This window comes from Galeopterus variegatus, unplaced genomic scaffold, assembly GCF_000696425.1.
Source record: "Galeopterus variegatus unplaced genomic scaffold, G_variegatus-3.0.2 Scaffold16, whole genome shotgun sequence".
NCBI lineage: Eukaryota > Metazoa > Chordata > Mammalia > Dermoptera > Cynocephalidae > Galeopterus > Galeopterus variegatus.
This window is the reverse complement of record NW_007726127.1, coordinates 131,155-146,959: the sequence shown is the minus strand read 5'-3', so window position 1 is coordinate 146,959 and position 15,805 is coordinate 131,155. Positions and strand designations below refer to the sequence as shown.

General features: G+C 38.9%; 1 protein-coding gene across 1 annotated transcript in view; it reads right to left on the bottom strand.

The window, feature by feature from the left end:
* Positions 1-15,805, bottom strand: part of FAM102B (family with sequence similarity 102, member B) — a 68,594-nt gene that overhangs the window by 9,325 nt on the left and 43,464 nt on the right. Inside the window, exons 4-7 of the mRNA XM_008566230.1 lie at positions 12,925-13,041; positions 10,068-10,114; positions 3,682-3,785; positions 90-185 (exon numbers count right to left, since the gene is read on the bottom strand). Of these exons, the coding sequence (XP_008564452.1) occupies positions 90-185; positions 3,682-3,785; positions 10,068-10,114; positions 12,925-13,041 (364 nt within the window). The remainder of the gene's footprint in view (positions 1-89; positions 186-3,681; positions 3,786-10,067; positions 10,115-12,924; positions 13,042-15,805) is intronic.

Here is a 15,805-nt window from a genome sequence, read left to right as displayed (position 1 = left end):
CACTGCAGTCTAACATCCTTCTCCCACACCACAGCAGTTTCAAGTCCCTTTATAATAATAAGGAATTCAATTTCACTGTTGGCCTCTACCTGATACTTTTGACTGCTGGCTTGCATAGCTTGATGTTCTAGAATGTCCACAGGCACCAAGTACGTCTGGAACAGAGGCACTCTTTGCTGAAAGATCTGCAATATGTCATAATATGATGTTACTATTACTGCCAGCAAGTCAAAGGTCAATTTGAATTCTAATCTTCAGATTTTATAAATTCTGCCAAGTTCATTATCAAGAAAAATAAGTTACAAAATGATAAACATCCCTTTACATTATTACAATGGAAACAACTGTATTGCAAGAAATACAAAGTACTTAAATACCATAGTTCACTGAAAAATTATAGTATTTTTCATAACATTTATCTGTACTCTATCTTAAAACAATTACAGTTTTTGTGTTCAGCTTTTCTCTAATATAAATTAGTCAGATATATTCTTATAAATTCTTATAAAACTGCCAGGTTTTAGTGTGGTTTTTTTTTCTTTTTTTAAAAGATGACCAGTAAGGGGATCTTAACCCTTGACTTGGTGTTGTCAGCACCACACTCAGCCAGTGAGCGAACCGGCCATCCCTATATGGGATCCGAACCCGGGGCCTTGGTGTCATCAGCACCACACTCTCCCGAGTGAGCCACGGGCCGGCCCTAGTGTGGTTTTTGAGGAAATCTTACTTCCTCAAAAATCTATCACCACAGTAAACTAAAGAGCACATCATTACTTTAATGTTAATGTTGCTAGTGCTAGGCTATAATTTGGGCAAAGTCTGTGGCTTAAATCAACACAGCGTGGAATGTATGTAGCACAGAGAATAAAAGGTCTTAAGGAATTGATTATAGTATTCAGTTTCAAAGTAAATGTACAAAAAAGCAATGTCAAAACCATTTTTAGTAGTTTCCTGATCATGTGTATATTCCAGATGCCAACTATATATTTTCAAGAACCAGGCTTCGTCTACAGAATGCAGTACTGTGACCATTTTCATTAGGATGAAATATCTCAAAACTAGAACTGTTTTTAACTTAGAAGCAGAAAGAAAGCAACTGAGTAATGTAGCCATCATAGCAGCAGTTCTATAAATGATATGAATGCAGTTAGACCAACAAATGCTGCCAAACAAGTAAGCTACCGCAGTGACCTGGCCCTTCTGCAAAGGTTTCTCAACTCTGGACAGACTGTAAGTCAGTCTCCCGAGCATCTCTATAGCAGTCCTAAACCCAAAGTTAGCTCCGACAAAATCTAAACTCAAAGAGTTGGTTCACATTGAGAGTTTATAGAGCTGACTCTTTACTCCTGAGTTTGACTCAGATCTTACTTCATCCATTTATCTTCTGGTTTCAAAATTTATTCATTCAGTAAATATTTATTAAGCTCTTACCAAGTCAGGTGCCCAATACTGTACAAGAAATGGGGGGTACAAAATAAGACAAAATACATGCTCAGAGTTTAGAGGAAGAAGCAAACAGTTATAATACAATGTGGTAAGTACTAAAATTCAAAATCCGAAGGACAGTGCATCTAACACTACCTGGTAATGGGGGAAAGACCTAACAATGTACAGAATTCCTCAGTTAGATGAGGAGGAAAAGGTATAGGGGAAGAGCATACCTTGTTTGTAGGAAGCAAATAGTTTGGTAAAGTTGGCATATAGGGTAGTGGTGTAGATGAATGAAGGGAAAAGAGGCTGGAGAGATGAGTAGACGCCTGCTGATGAAGGAGCTTCTACAAGTCTAAAGAAGGAAACAATTCAATGGCTTTAAGCAAGGATGTGACATGACGAGTTCTACATTTTGGGAAGATCACTTTAGTAATAGGATGAATAGGGGGTGAAGGAATTGAGGTTTTCATAATAATCCATGTGAAAGTAATAGATGTTTAGCAGGCAAAATGAAAGGATTCGATTACTAAGTAGAAGTTTGTGTCAGGATAACAAAGGTAGAAAATTTAGGAAGAAGAGTTAGGAAGACTTGATCTGGATATGTGGAATTTGAGACACCTGAGGATACCCACTTAACATACATTGAATTTCTACTGTTTCCCTGGCATTATGCTGGGGATACAAAGACAAAGAAGACCTGATCATGAAGAACTCGGAGTCTGGCTAGGGAAAAAAACAGATGGATTTCAATATAACATGAAGTAAACCTTTCCAAAAAGCATTTGGAAATATGTACATGGAGTTCAAGAGGGAGGTCCACAGACAAAACAAATTTGTGATTCAAAAGTATTTAACTCATGTTTTACATGATCACATTTAAATCTATGTGATCAGGGCATAGATGACATTGCCCAAGAAAGTGAGTAAAGAGGACTGAACTGTGTGGAACATCAATATTTAAGAAGGTAGAAGAAGACAAAGAAGCCTCTAAGAAATTAAAAAAGGAAAAATTACAGAAGTGAGAACCAAGGGAAGAGAAAGCTTCAAGAAAGAATAAGTGGCCTAGCCAGATGACAACAGAAACTTGCCCACAGGATTTGACAATCATGTAACTGGAGACATCATCAAGAGAGATCAAAGGATTGAAGCCAGACTGCAAATGTGTTTAAGAATAAATGGGCAGTATATCCTAGAAGTTTGGCTATAAAAAGTGTGTGGTATATATATCATCTCTAGATGATATCTCTGTGTGTGCATGTGTGTATACACAGATAGATGTTTCTATATATATTTGGGGGAAAGAGAGTGACTGCCAGCCTCCTGGAGCCTAAGGGAGAGAGCAGTAGACAGAGAAAGATGTAAAGCTAATGAATTTTTATTTATTTATTTATTTTCAATATGAAGAATTCAGAATATTTAAGTGCTCAAGGGAATAAGCTAACAGAAAGGTTTAAAGTACCCAAGGATTCACTGATCCTAAATCAGGAAATTTCATAGTCACCATTATCTATAAGAAACCGTATCTTTGCATATTTGAAAAAGTGGTGAAAATGTTAATCACATCAATTCACCTTTCTTTCCATTCTTTCACACAGTGCATTTGTTTACTAAATGGGGGATTGAAGGAAGCTCCTAAGTCTTTTTCTTCCAGCTAACTTGACATTTTGCCCATATCTGGAGCAGATTCTGACTGCAGCTGGAAGTTTGCCTGGAGAAGTGGATCTCAAGGTGTGATCGGGGATAAGCAACATCAGCATCTGGGAATTTGTTTAGTAATGCAAAATTTCAGGCCCCAACCCAGATCTATTGAATCAAAAACTCTGGCTTCTGGTGACAGCAATCTGTGTTCTAACAAGCCGTCCAGGTGATTCTGATGCACACAAGGCTTGATTCATGGAAGAAGCAACACCTGAGAGGCAACTGGCAGAAGTTAGTGGGCATGTGGAATGGGGAAAATCCTGCAGTACCCTGTTGTATCTGTGGGCAGCAGATGCATACAAGGGAGGAGGGGGTGTCATTGCAACATTTAGCTGTTAAATCTGTCAGATCAGAGCACCATACTTTAGACAAAACAAAGCATTGGACTGATAAAGGATTAACTATATAATTAAAACTCTGCTGATACTTATTTGCCCATTTCAAGTCATATATCCACAAAATTTTAAATCTGAAGGGCTTTGGGACTCTATTAGGCCAGCAAGTAGTACTGTTTCTCACAAATTAAAAAAGCTGCAAACTACACATCCATACCTGCTATTCCAAGATGGACTTTGAGAGTCTCTCCACCTTTTCTATCCTCTTGCAGAGATTCAGATTCACCAGCAATTGGTATAGACATTGATGTAGAGGGAGGCCTGTAAATAAACATTTCTAATGATCAGAACTTGAATTGTGGGTGAGCCTGAAGATTTGAAATAGAGATTGGTTGTGTAGTCAGTACACAGCCTTGGTAAGCTGCCTGGTAATGTTACCCCTTTGATGGGTAAAGTAATAAAAATCAACAAATAATGTATAAGGAACTTTTCAAAGCTTGAGTAAAATTCATGGGGTCAGGGGAAGGTTTTTTACACAATAAAAAAGGTGAGACCAGAAAAGGCACTGCCTCAGTGGAATCCTGAAGAGAGGCCTCTGTCAGCGTGTGCCCAGCACTGATCGTTGCGGGGGTGGGGGGGAGGGGTGCTTCAACTGCCAACTCAGACCAGGCAGGGGTACATCTCTGAGCTGGGGAAGGAGACACCAAGCCCCTTTGAATCTGAGGTTGCGAGGGGAATAACTCCTGCCTCCTGCGTCAGAGCCTAGGCTCTCTTGCTGGCTCCACTAACTTCTTAAATAGTGTCCATGGTTTTATCTTCTACCTTCTTCTCTGTAAACAGTTCACCTGCCCCAGGGAGAGTCTACACAGAGACACATTTGTTTAGATTTGCTTTTTGGACTGGATTCTCTGGAAGTACATGATGCATCTATTTTCAGTGGTTAATTCAAGGCTCCTACTCCAATGTGGAAGCTGTGAAGCAAGGAGGGGCAAGTTTGTGTTTTAACAATTCTTTTTTCTTTTTAACATAGTGATTTTTATTATAAAATATCCCTAATCATTTGAGGTTGATATTCCAGAGGGGAATCACATCTTTCTAGAAATCATCCCTTAGTAACCTGAGATAAAATAGGAAGGTGGTTGAAGGGATTATGAAGCTGACTCACTTTGTGGCAATTCTTAAATTCTTACCTTATTATCTCAATGGAATCCTCTGGCTTCAGATTCTTGGGGATACAGACATTTAAGACTGCCATTAAATCTATTTTATTTACAGATTATTTCCAGCCCAAGATCTCCTAAATTCTCCTACTGGAACATTTTCAAGTATTTGTACTACAAGTACTACAAATTCAATATATCCCCAACTAAACTGATCTTCTTTACAAAACCTGTTTTCTCCTTGTATTCTCTTTCTCTGTGAGTGCCACCACAATCAAAAAGTCACTAAACTAGAATCCTAGATATTGCTTCTGTGCCCTTCCTACTCACATTTTCCTATGTCCAGTCAGCTTCTAAGTCCTACAGATTCTCTTTAAATATTTTTCCTATTCATCATCTCTTCTCCATCTTCACTAACTACTTGAGTTTTGGCTTTTGTACATTTCTCCTGGATTACCAAGAGAGTCTCCTAGCCGGTCTGCTGACCTCTATGCTCCTGTCACTGTGATCTTTCTGAAATGATATAAAACTCTTCAATAGCTCCTTAGAGATAAAGCTCAAACACCTTAGAATGGCATAGAAGGCCCTTTGCAGTCTGACCTAGACTTACCTCTTCGACTGCCAACAGCTATATTTTTAAATAATATAAAATAGCTTGGTGGAAAAAAAACCACATTCAATATTTCATGGGAAAAACTAATGTCAAACACAGAGACTGGAGTCTACCGTCACAGTCATTAATCATTGATGGCTGACTCATGCCTGCATATCTAAATTCTTACCTTTTTAATGCTAGTTCCTTTGTTTTTCCTTTCACGGGTGGCCTGATTACAGCATCTCCATTTCTCTACCTCTTAGATCTGTTTTCCAACCTTTCAGAACTCTCAACCTTTGGCCTCTTCCCTCTCTCCCTCCCTATCAGTCTTCCTCTGGCTCCCACTCTTCTGTCCAGCCTGACTCCACAGCCACAACACTTTCAGCAATACCTTGAATTTGGCACTCTTTGTTCTGCTGTTGCAAAACACCTAAAAAACCCCAGCCCTTTCTAATGTCAGCCATCTGTACTACTGCTCAAACACTTGGGCAACTAAGCTAAAATTCACTGACCACAGGGATTGATATTATGGCAAATTTAGAACCTAAAATCTTAGCTGGGCTTTGGCCACTCACCTGTCACCCTAGAAAACTCAGTCTTGTTGAATAATCTGAGTGCCTATCATGTGCCAGTTTTTGTTCTATTACCCCTTTTGTTCTGAAAATGTTTTTGCATCCCTTACCAGAAATCGCTTAAATATAGCTCAATTACAGAATGAAAGAGATAGGATTATTTTAGTTTTATGGTAATATTAAGAATATGTGAAATAAGCCCTCCTAAAATGACAATACTACCTATTTGATATTCCTTAAATATTCCATGCCCTATAACAATGCCATTAACTTATGCAAATTGTATTTTCTTCCTGGAATGTCTCTATCCACTTCCTGTGCTTAGTAAATTCCTATTCATCCTTTAAAATTTAGCTCAGTGTCACCCCCTCACTGAAGATTTCCCTGACTTTCAAGGAACAGTGGAAACCCTATCCTCTATGTCCCAATAACATCATGTATTTTGTGCCCATCTCCTATATAAACAGTGAATCCCTTCAGAGCAGTGGCTGGTCTTACTTAGCTTAGTAATTGTTAGCATGTGGTAGGCAACCAATACACCTGTACTGAATGCATGAGAGAATCCTAGGAGTCTGGACAGATTAGTTCCCTAACCTCTGAGCCTCAATGTCTTCACTCAAAACTATGAATAATACATCACAGAATTGTTTTAAGAATTAAATCGAGAGACAGTAACATTCATCAGTAACGATCATTTTGACAAATGGTAATTTCCTTCCTTCTAGAATATGAATACTTCAGAACCTTGCTATTCAAGAGAGTTACATCATCCCTAGATCTGCTTTATCACCAGATTATCAAATGCCAGTATAGTTAGTATACAATTTCTTTCTCAAAATATCCTTTTTCTTCATCAGCACTTTTCAGAGTCAGTTTCATTCTTTTACAAGAGTTGGTGGCTATCTGATAAACTGCAGAGAACCACAAAATGGAGTTTTAGGGTAAGTGGTTGGGTTGACTTACCAGCTGTCTTAATAAATATTGGCTTTATAGTATAAAATTTGTGTTTCAGAAATATTATACAATCCATGTCACAGATCTTCTGCTCATAAAATATTAAAACGAGAATTTAAATCTGAGAATGCTAAAGATTTGCCATACTCTTGTTAGTTTCTGTAGTAAATTAAAAAAAAATTTATATCATGAAAAACTCAAAGGTAGATGAAAGCAGAGAGAATAGCAAAACAAACCCCGGCAGCAGTTATTTACATCTTTGTTCTATATAGAGATACTCAGCCAGTTTCTCTGTGCCTTAGTTTCCTCATCTGTAAAACGAGAACTTGGATTATACCAATACTTTTAAATTGGCTTCCTGAAGCTCCCTTAGGGACTTCTGGGAGTAGGAAGGGGAGAGTAATCAATAAAAAAATTTTATAGGGGCCGGCCCGGTGGCGCACTGGATAGTGCGCCTCTTGGGAAGCGCGGCGGCGCTCCCGCCCGAGGGTTCGGATCCCACATACAGACCGGTTCCCGCTCACTGGCTAAGCGAGGCGCGGGAGCAACGCCGAGGGTTGCGATCCCGTTGCCGGTCCCGGTCCGGTACGGGGGGCGACACTGAGGGTTGCGATCCGTTGCCGGACACGGAAAAAGACAAAAAAAAAAATTTTTTTTTATATACTGGGATTCACAATACATGTGAGCAAAGGATTTTGTGACTAAGTGTTCTGGAAAAAAAAATCATGGTCTAGACAACCTTCTTTTCAGCTCTAAAGTAATGAGATTTTACGTATTTGATGTATATTCAAGTACAACCTGATAAAATAATTTACTTTTTACATCATTAGTTCAGATGCTTTTCTATGCAGTACATACTCATTATGTGCAAGTGCATGGATGTGTCGGAATTCCCCTTTTTCCACTGACATGTGCACAATTCCAGATATTCAAAGAAAAAAGAAAAGAAACTATTGAGGGTTTGGTTCTTCCAAGAAATACTTTTATGTATTTGGGATTAGGTCAGGTCTGTTTATTCTTGTGAGTTACAAAGTCTCTATAAACTCTAGATTGTCAGAATTACATTTGTGGAGATAATACAGAACATTAGTTGATCTATTTTTGAGCTCTTCAATATGTGAGTTTAGTAAGTAGAGAAATAAAACGGCAGAGAAAGGGCCAGAAAGGGGATATCCATAAAAAGTTCATGAGAAGGAATGATGGACTCATTTTCTTCCATTAAGTTTTGCTGCTCTTTTTCGTACTTTTACTCTAAACTGATTCCACTAGGAAAATTTTTACCTGAGACACCAAAAATAGCATAGCAAAAATTGCATTTCCCCATTCAGTTCACTTAGAGAAGACTTTCACACACTTTTTTTCCTCTTTCTTCAACCCATCACCTCTGTCTTCCCCATCCTTGCTCTTCAGTGATCACCATGTTTTCTATTTCACTAAGAAATCAGAAGCAATTAGAAAAGAACTTTTATATTCTTCCACTTCTCACGTATCTGCATCGGTAGCCATGTTCTCTGCTTTCATCCTTCTTGACAATCCTAGGGCACTGACCTAGCAATTTTCCCTCTTTTCTGCATCACCAGTTTCTCCCTCTTGACTGGGCCAATGCTATCAGTATACAAATATGCTGTACTATCTCCCATCTCAGAAATAAACAAAATCTGCCCTACCCTATATCCTCTCTTTTCTTAGGACCCCAACTTTCTGTTCCCGTTTTAAAGAAAAATTCCTCATAAGAATTGTTTGTTCTCACTTTGTCCAATTTATGTCCACTAAAATTCTTTTTTAACACACTCAAAAAAGGCTTTAGTCTAAGAGCATTTTACCCAAGTGCTTGTCAAAGTCACCAACGTTCTTTGTACTGCAAAATCCAAAGGTGATTCTCAGTGCTCATCTTCTGAGACCTAAACTTCAGCGGTGTATGGCACAAGAAATTACTCCTCTGTTTGAAACACTTTCTTCACTTGGTTTTCAGGACGGTACTCTCTTTTGCTTCCTTCCTCCTATCTCACTGGTTTTCCTTTGCTGGTCCTTCCTTATCTCCCCAACCTCTAACATGCTGGAGTGACCCACACCTTGGATTGTGGTCCTTTCCTTTTCTTTACTTGTGCTCACTCCCTCGAGATCATTTAATCAAGTGTCATGGATTTAATTATTATCTATATGCTGATCATGTAATGATTTCTAAATTTTTATCTCCAGCCAGGATCTCTCCACTGAACTCTGTAGTTGATACATCTAACTACCTACTTGACATGCCCAGCTGGATATTAAACAGGGATCTCAAACTCACCATGTCTAACGCCCAAGCTCCCAACCTGTTTTTCTGTAGCCTCTCTTATTGCAGTAAATGAAAACACCATTCTTCCAGTTGCTCAGGCCCAAAACCTTGGATTACTGAAACAGCCTCATCTACCTATTTCTGTCCTTGTCTCCTTTGTTGCTCCCACAAATTGTCTCTTCTCTACCCAGCAGCCATCAGTAAGATAATTTTACTCCTCTGCTGGAAACCTCCATTAGCTTGTTATCTCACTCAACGTATAAGTGGAAGTCCTTATTATAACGGCCTACAAGACTCTAACATCTGACCTCCTCTCCTATTACCTTCCTCTTCATTCACGCTGCTCTTGACATACTAGTCTCCTGGCAGTTACTTGAACATGCCAAGAACACTCCTCTCTCAAAGGTTTTGTCCTTATTTCCTCTGCCTTGAATGTTTCTTCCCCAAATATCTGCACAGCTTGCTTTCCAGCTCCTTTAGGCCTAAACTCAAATACCGTCTTTTCCAGAGAGGCCTTCCCTGACTACTCTATATAAAGTAGCAACATTTTTTTTTTCCACCATGGCCCTACTACCATGCTTTATTTTTCTCAAAAGCACTTATCACTGTCTTTGTACTATATATTTGTTATTTTATTGTTTGTTTTCCTCTTAGAATATAAGTTCCAAGATGGCAGGGATTTAGTCTAGTTCACTGCTAGCTCTCCAGTGTCTAGAATAGGGACTAGCACACAGTAAGGCACTTAATAGGTATTTGTTGAACAAATAAATAAGTTTACAGAAGCCAAATTTAAAGTTTTAGGTTGTATAATTTCACCCAAAACCTGAAGATGACAAAGATCTTAGCTTAAACAATTTAGAGTGTGGAGAGCTCGTTTGGTAATAGGTAATAGTAACTTCTACGAGGGTCAGGTCAGTCTCCCAGGAAAGGAACTATCCCTTCTGTGAAGGGATTAATTTTACAAAAAATTAATGTAAACATTTAAACAAATATGTCTATATTATACTTTTAGATTAATAACCCATTTACTGGGCATTAACTTACGTTTTAAAACATGGGTCACCAGACATCAGCTGCATACTGATCCAAACCTAAACATAAGAAAAAGAAATGTCATGATTACAAATGATTTGAGAGCAGAAGCCATATTCTGCTAATCTCTGCTTCCTCTATACCACCTAGTCCCATATTTTCTATTTAGAAAGCATTAAATGAAATAATTGTTGAATTGAGTTATGTCCAATATTAAATTACTGCTTTATACAGATATAGATTAAAAATAATTTTTAATATTCAAAGCATTGTAATTGCAAAAATCAGAGTGGAAAATATAGGAATGAAAAACAAGTGCTTCTCCAGTAATAATCCTGTGCGTGCATGCTGATCTAGTTTATCTGTCTTTACTCACAGATTCTTGTGGTGCTCAAGGGCCAGCTTTAGATCAGGATTTAAAGCTTTTCTAATGCTTTCTGAAATGCTGTTGTTCACTAGATGCTGACTACCTTTTAAGAACAGGCCATGTGATCTTTTTGTTATTATGGGAATGATAATGGTAATAATAACATTAACAATAATCATGACTTGAGAATTTATTATGTACCAGGCCTAAGCTGTTTTGTATACATTATTTCATTTTAAGCTTATGAGAGAGTGATAATTTCATTTTAAGCACAGAGAGATTAAGTGATGTTTTCAAGGTCAGATAGCTAGTAAAGGGAAGAGCTAAGATCTGAACATAGGACTGCATATACCAGAATTTATGGTCTTAATGAGTAACAAAATATGTGTATTACTGCAGCTAGTCTGGTTGCATGATCTTCTCCAGCAATGTTTAGCAAGGAGGATGCAGACTCAGAGAGGACAGATAGTTGAATTCAGTTAGGGCTGGGGATTATTCAGGGGACAGCAACAGGGGGAGGCAGGAGCAAAGGAGCCATGGGTATTTTTAAGGGTATAATAATTACAGACCATGGAATCTAAGCTGGATAAAGAGGGAAGTGGAAGCAAGTGGGAACTGATGGATAGTGAGAAAGCAGTAAAGAGTGAAAGCGGTAAGATTAAAGATAGCTAAGTGAGTAGTAGACCAAGAGGGCTGCAAACATAAAAGACAGTGGTAGGAAAGAAGACTCTAAATTGAAATTTTGGAAGTGGTAAAGTTTCTAGTGGTAGGAAAGTCGAGAGTGTGACCATGGGAGTAGGAATTGAGATGAGAAAGGGGAAAAGGTTGTTGAAGATGGGGAGTTTAAGGAACTGAGAAGCCACCTTAGGCACATATTACATCAGTTATCAGGAGAGAATATACAGAGAAGACAGTCCACAAGGATAGCTCACCTACACAGATGGTGAAGCCACCAAAAAATGATGACAGGAGAAGGGAAGGACAGAAAAATGGTGAGCCAGGAACTAAGTCATCAAAGACTAGGTGACAGAAGGTGAGTAGGTGGCCAGGAGATGACAGAGATCAGGAAGAGAGAGAGTGTTATGCCTGAATTGTGCGATCTTCAAGAGTATGTTTTTGTACAACAAAGTGGGAGAAATGGCATGGAAGAATCAATGGGGAGCCAGAAGGAAACTATTCTGTGAGCCGGCCCTGCGGAATGTGGGAGCCTGAAATTAAAAATTTATTTCAATTTCCAGTGAAAACACTGTAATTCAGAGAAGGATTATCCATCTTATATAAGAAATATGAAGAAACTAAATTTAGTGGCTTGTTAGGATCAGTCCAAGAATGAACAGTGCAATCTGTTACTTCTGAGTGCAGTGCTTAGACAGCATGGTAACATGAACTGACCTCTGACCAGGTAGCAGAATATAGGCATCCCGGTCTCGGTTCTGCCACCGACTACTTTTGTGAGACACTTAACCTTCTGAGTCTCAGCTTCTTCATCTATAAAACAGGGATAACAATTTATCCCCATCTATCTAACACTATCTCACAGAGGTACTTCGTATTCGCAAGTGCTTTGAAATATTTTGTTATATAACCATAAAACTATAAAATCAACATGATATGCATATAAGTTTATAGCAAGATACTTTTCTAATTTCCTCCTTCACCATTTTCCTCCCCATGTCAACTACCCATCCCACCTTTCTTTACAACTCCTAAAGTTGTGCAAGGGATGGACTGGCTATAATAACCATTTCATGCATTTCATATCTTCAGAGCTAAAAATTTACTGAAAACTAAGTTTGAACACTGTACGTATAAGGTAATTCTTTGCTTCACTGACTTCTGACCATCCAGTTTACATTCAGAATTATTTTCTTTTCTTCTAATTAGATAACTTACTACCATGAGGTAACTAACTAAAATACAGGAAAAGGTTTATTCAGTGAGTTTTACTAGGTGGAAAATTATTTTACAAAGATTTTCTCAACTGATCTCATTTAATACTTCTATCAGTTCTATGAAGTCTATATGCCCTCTGTGACTAACAGAATACATGTCTCCTCACAGTACTTGGAAAAATAGGGCAGATGCCCAGAAGTGGGTTTCACCTGTCACTTCACTAGTTATAAGAGAACCGAGTGATTTCTGTGTACTCATCACAGCTGCTTTCGGAAGCTATAAACATTCTAAGATATTGATTCATTCATCATGCTCCTTCTATCCAATAAGCTCTTATGTTGCAGTATGGTGTGTGTATTCTTCTCTGGATGTTCACAACACTAAGAGAAACACCTTAGGATCATGCAGGTGGATATTTGTTACTTTTCACTGCTTCTGTGATTTGGATAGGTTTTTTCCCCCCCAGGTGGTGAATATTTCAGTGGTGTGGTCAGCCTGTGATCTCACTATTGACTCCCATCTTGCCCTTGACAGTGCAACTATATACCTATGCTTATTTAAAGGCAGAGGATCTCATTTGTTGACATGTAGATCTTGAAACATGCTTACTTTAAGAATGGAATTATCCTGTCTTGTATTTTTGGTATCATAGCCTTCCAGTAAACAGCGACGAGTAGTATTTCCTGACCCAGCAAACTCTGCCAGGTTTAGATCTGCAAAGCCCAGCTATGAAAAGAAAGAGAATTATATTAATAGAATATCTAGTAGGCTTCTCTCATATTCCCCTTAAAATAAACAATCAGCCGATGCCCTAGACAAGTCTTCTCAAACTTCAGTCATTTGCAATTTTTGCCATCTTAATAATACCTGTTCTATTATTTGCATTATATGTTTAAATTGGTTTACTTTTTATAAAAATTTATTACCTGTTCTACTCTTGTCTTAATCAATAGGATGTTTGAAATCATAGGTTTGATGTACTAAATCTATGTTTTCAGTACACAGTAAAATAAATGTATTACTGTTAAAGTAAAAATAATGCATATTAACTAAAATCACTGCAAGCAGCAGTAGTACTCACGCTGCACTATGGGAAATACTAGCAAATCAGTCATAACCATTTGCATACATAGAAAAATGATGAAACTCTCTTCTCTCTGTCCTGGCTCTGGTTCTACACTGAGTGGACCACTGGTGACTAAAGAGAGTTGCAGGTTGTTAAGTTCTCACTTTCTATGCAAGAACTAGAATAGGTGAATCGTACACTTTCTTTGGCACAAACCCCATTTTCTTTCACCACACATTTGCCTTGCTGATCATCCTTGAGCTCAATCTCTCTTTATGGAATCTACTTCCTCCCTTTCCTATACCTCTGCCACACATCAACTCTCTCTGCTGCTACCCAGAAGTTCAGCTCAACTCTGGTCCTCCCCCTTATTATTACCCAAGTTCGGTCCCCACTTTCTGCAGCTACCAAAGGTTGCCCTTCAGTCTTTCCTCTGATGTTGTTCAACCCTATTTCTTATTTCCAAGTGGTACAAAATCAACCCCATTATATTTTAAACAAACTAAGTTTACTCTACATGACTAAGTGTATATACAGTCTTTTATTAACAACAAAAAATGAATTGAGTTTGCAATAACTAAGCACATATCCATAAATATATAATAAAAAGTATTATACATTTCAAACATTCCTGTGATTTTAAGTTGTTTGGTTTAAGGTTTTAAAACACACTGTGGACATATATGAATGGCATCCAAGATGAGGACTTTAATTGCAGGGTGGAGCATTACTTCAGTAGCTTTTGACTGGTACAAAAAGAATGAACAGTAAGAACTTAGAGAGCAGTTGAAGGGACCCAAGCCCCAAATGCAGTAAGTCAGGCACATATCAAACTACAGGTAACATATCAAACTACAGGGAACTGTCTGATCATTATCAACACACCCTATTTCAGACATTATTATTTCTCTTTGAACCTTGAACATCTCCTTCCCATCCTCTCTCTGCTGATGACCTTGCTTTCTATTGCACTCAGAAAATAAAAGCAATCAAAAGAGCACTTAACTTCCACAAGCGTTTATCGCCAGCCACATCCACTCACCTACCTGCATCTGTGCCCACACACTTGCCTCCCGCTTACAGTGGTATGGAAGAACTGGCTGTGCTCCCATCTGAGGCCAACCACTCTCCTCTTGCCTACTTAAGTTCACTGTTTTGGCAATTCTTTCTGCTCTTCTGCATTCTAAAATTTCCTTTCTCTACTGGATCACTCCAATCAGCACATAAATATGCTCGATTTTCTCCTATCTTAATGAACAAAAGAAAAGAAAACAAAACTTCATCCCTCATCTCTCTCCAGGCTTTTGAACCATTTTCCTGCCCCCCCTTTACAACAAAACTCCTTGAAAGAGTTGTCCATACTGTCTCTGATTCCTCCATCCTCGCCCAGGCCAAGTTCATTTCCTCCCTCTCTCCTCCTCATTTGCTCTGCTAGCCACAGTGTCCTGTTCCTTGAAAATATCAAGATCACCTCAAGGTCTTTAACACTTACTGTTATTTTGCCTGAAACATTCTCTTAGATGTTCTTGTATCTTTGTCTTTCACTCCATTCAGGGCAATGTTCAAATGTCACCTCTCAAAAGGAGCCTTCCCTGACCATCCTACAGTATGCTCGCTTCCATCCCTTACCCTGTAGTTACCACCCTCTGCCCCTCATCTGCTCTATTTTTCTCATTAGCAGTTATCATATCACGTACAGACATATTTCATATTTATTTTATTTACTGTCTGTCCCTCCAAACCTCCATTAGAATGTAAACTCCACGGGCCAGCCCCGTGGTGCACTTGGAAGAGTGCAGTGCTTGGGAGCGCAGCAGCGCTCCCGACGCGGGTTCGGATCCTATATAGGGATGGATCCTATATAGGGATGGCCAGTGCGCTCACTGGCTGAGCGCGGTGCGACACCAAGCCAAAGGTTCCGATCCCCTTACCCATCACAAAAAAAAAAGAATGTAAACTCCACAAGGCAGGAATTTTTGTCTGTTTTGTTCACTGCTGTGTCTCCAGTACTTAGGATAGTGCCAGGAGCAATGTCTCACAAATGTAGGCCCTTAACACATATTTATTTATTGGGGCTGGCCAGTTAGCTCAGTTGGTTAGAGTGCAGTGTTATAAATCCAAGGTCAAGGGATTGGATCCCCATACTGTCCAGCTGCCAAAAAAAATAAATGAATTAAGAAAATTCACATGGTTGGGCTGGTTAATTAGTCACTTGGGATAGCATGGTGCTGACAACACCAAGGTCAAGAGTTCGGATCCCTGTACTGGCCAGCCATCAAAACAAAACAAAACAAAACCAAAAAACCATATTTGTTGAATAAAAAACAGCCCATTGGGGCCGGCCCGTGGCTCGCTCGGGAGAGTGCGGTGCTGATAACACCAAGGCCACGGGTTCGGATCCCATATAGGGATGGCTGGTTTGCT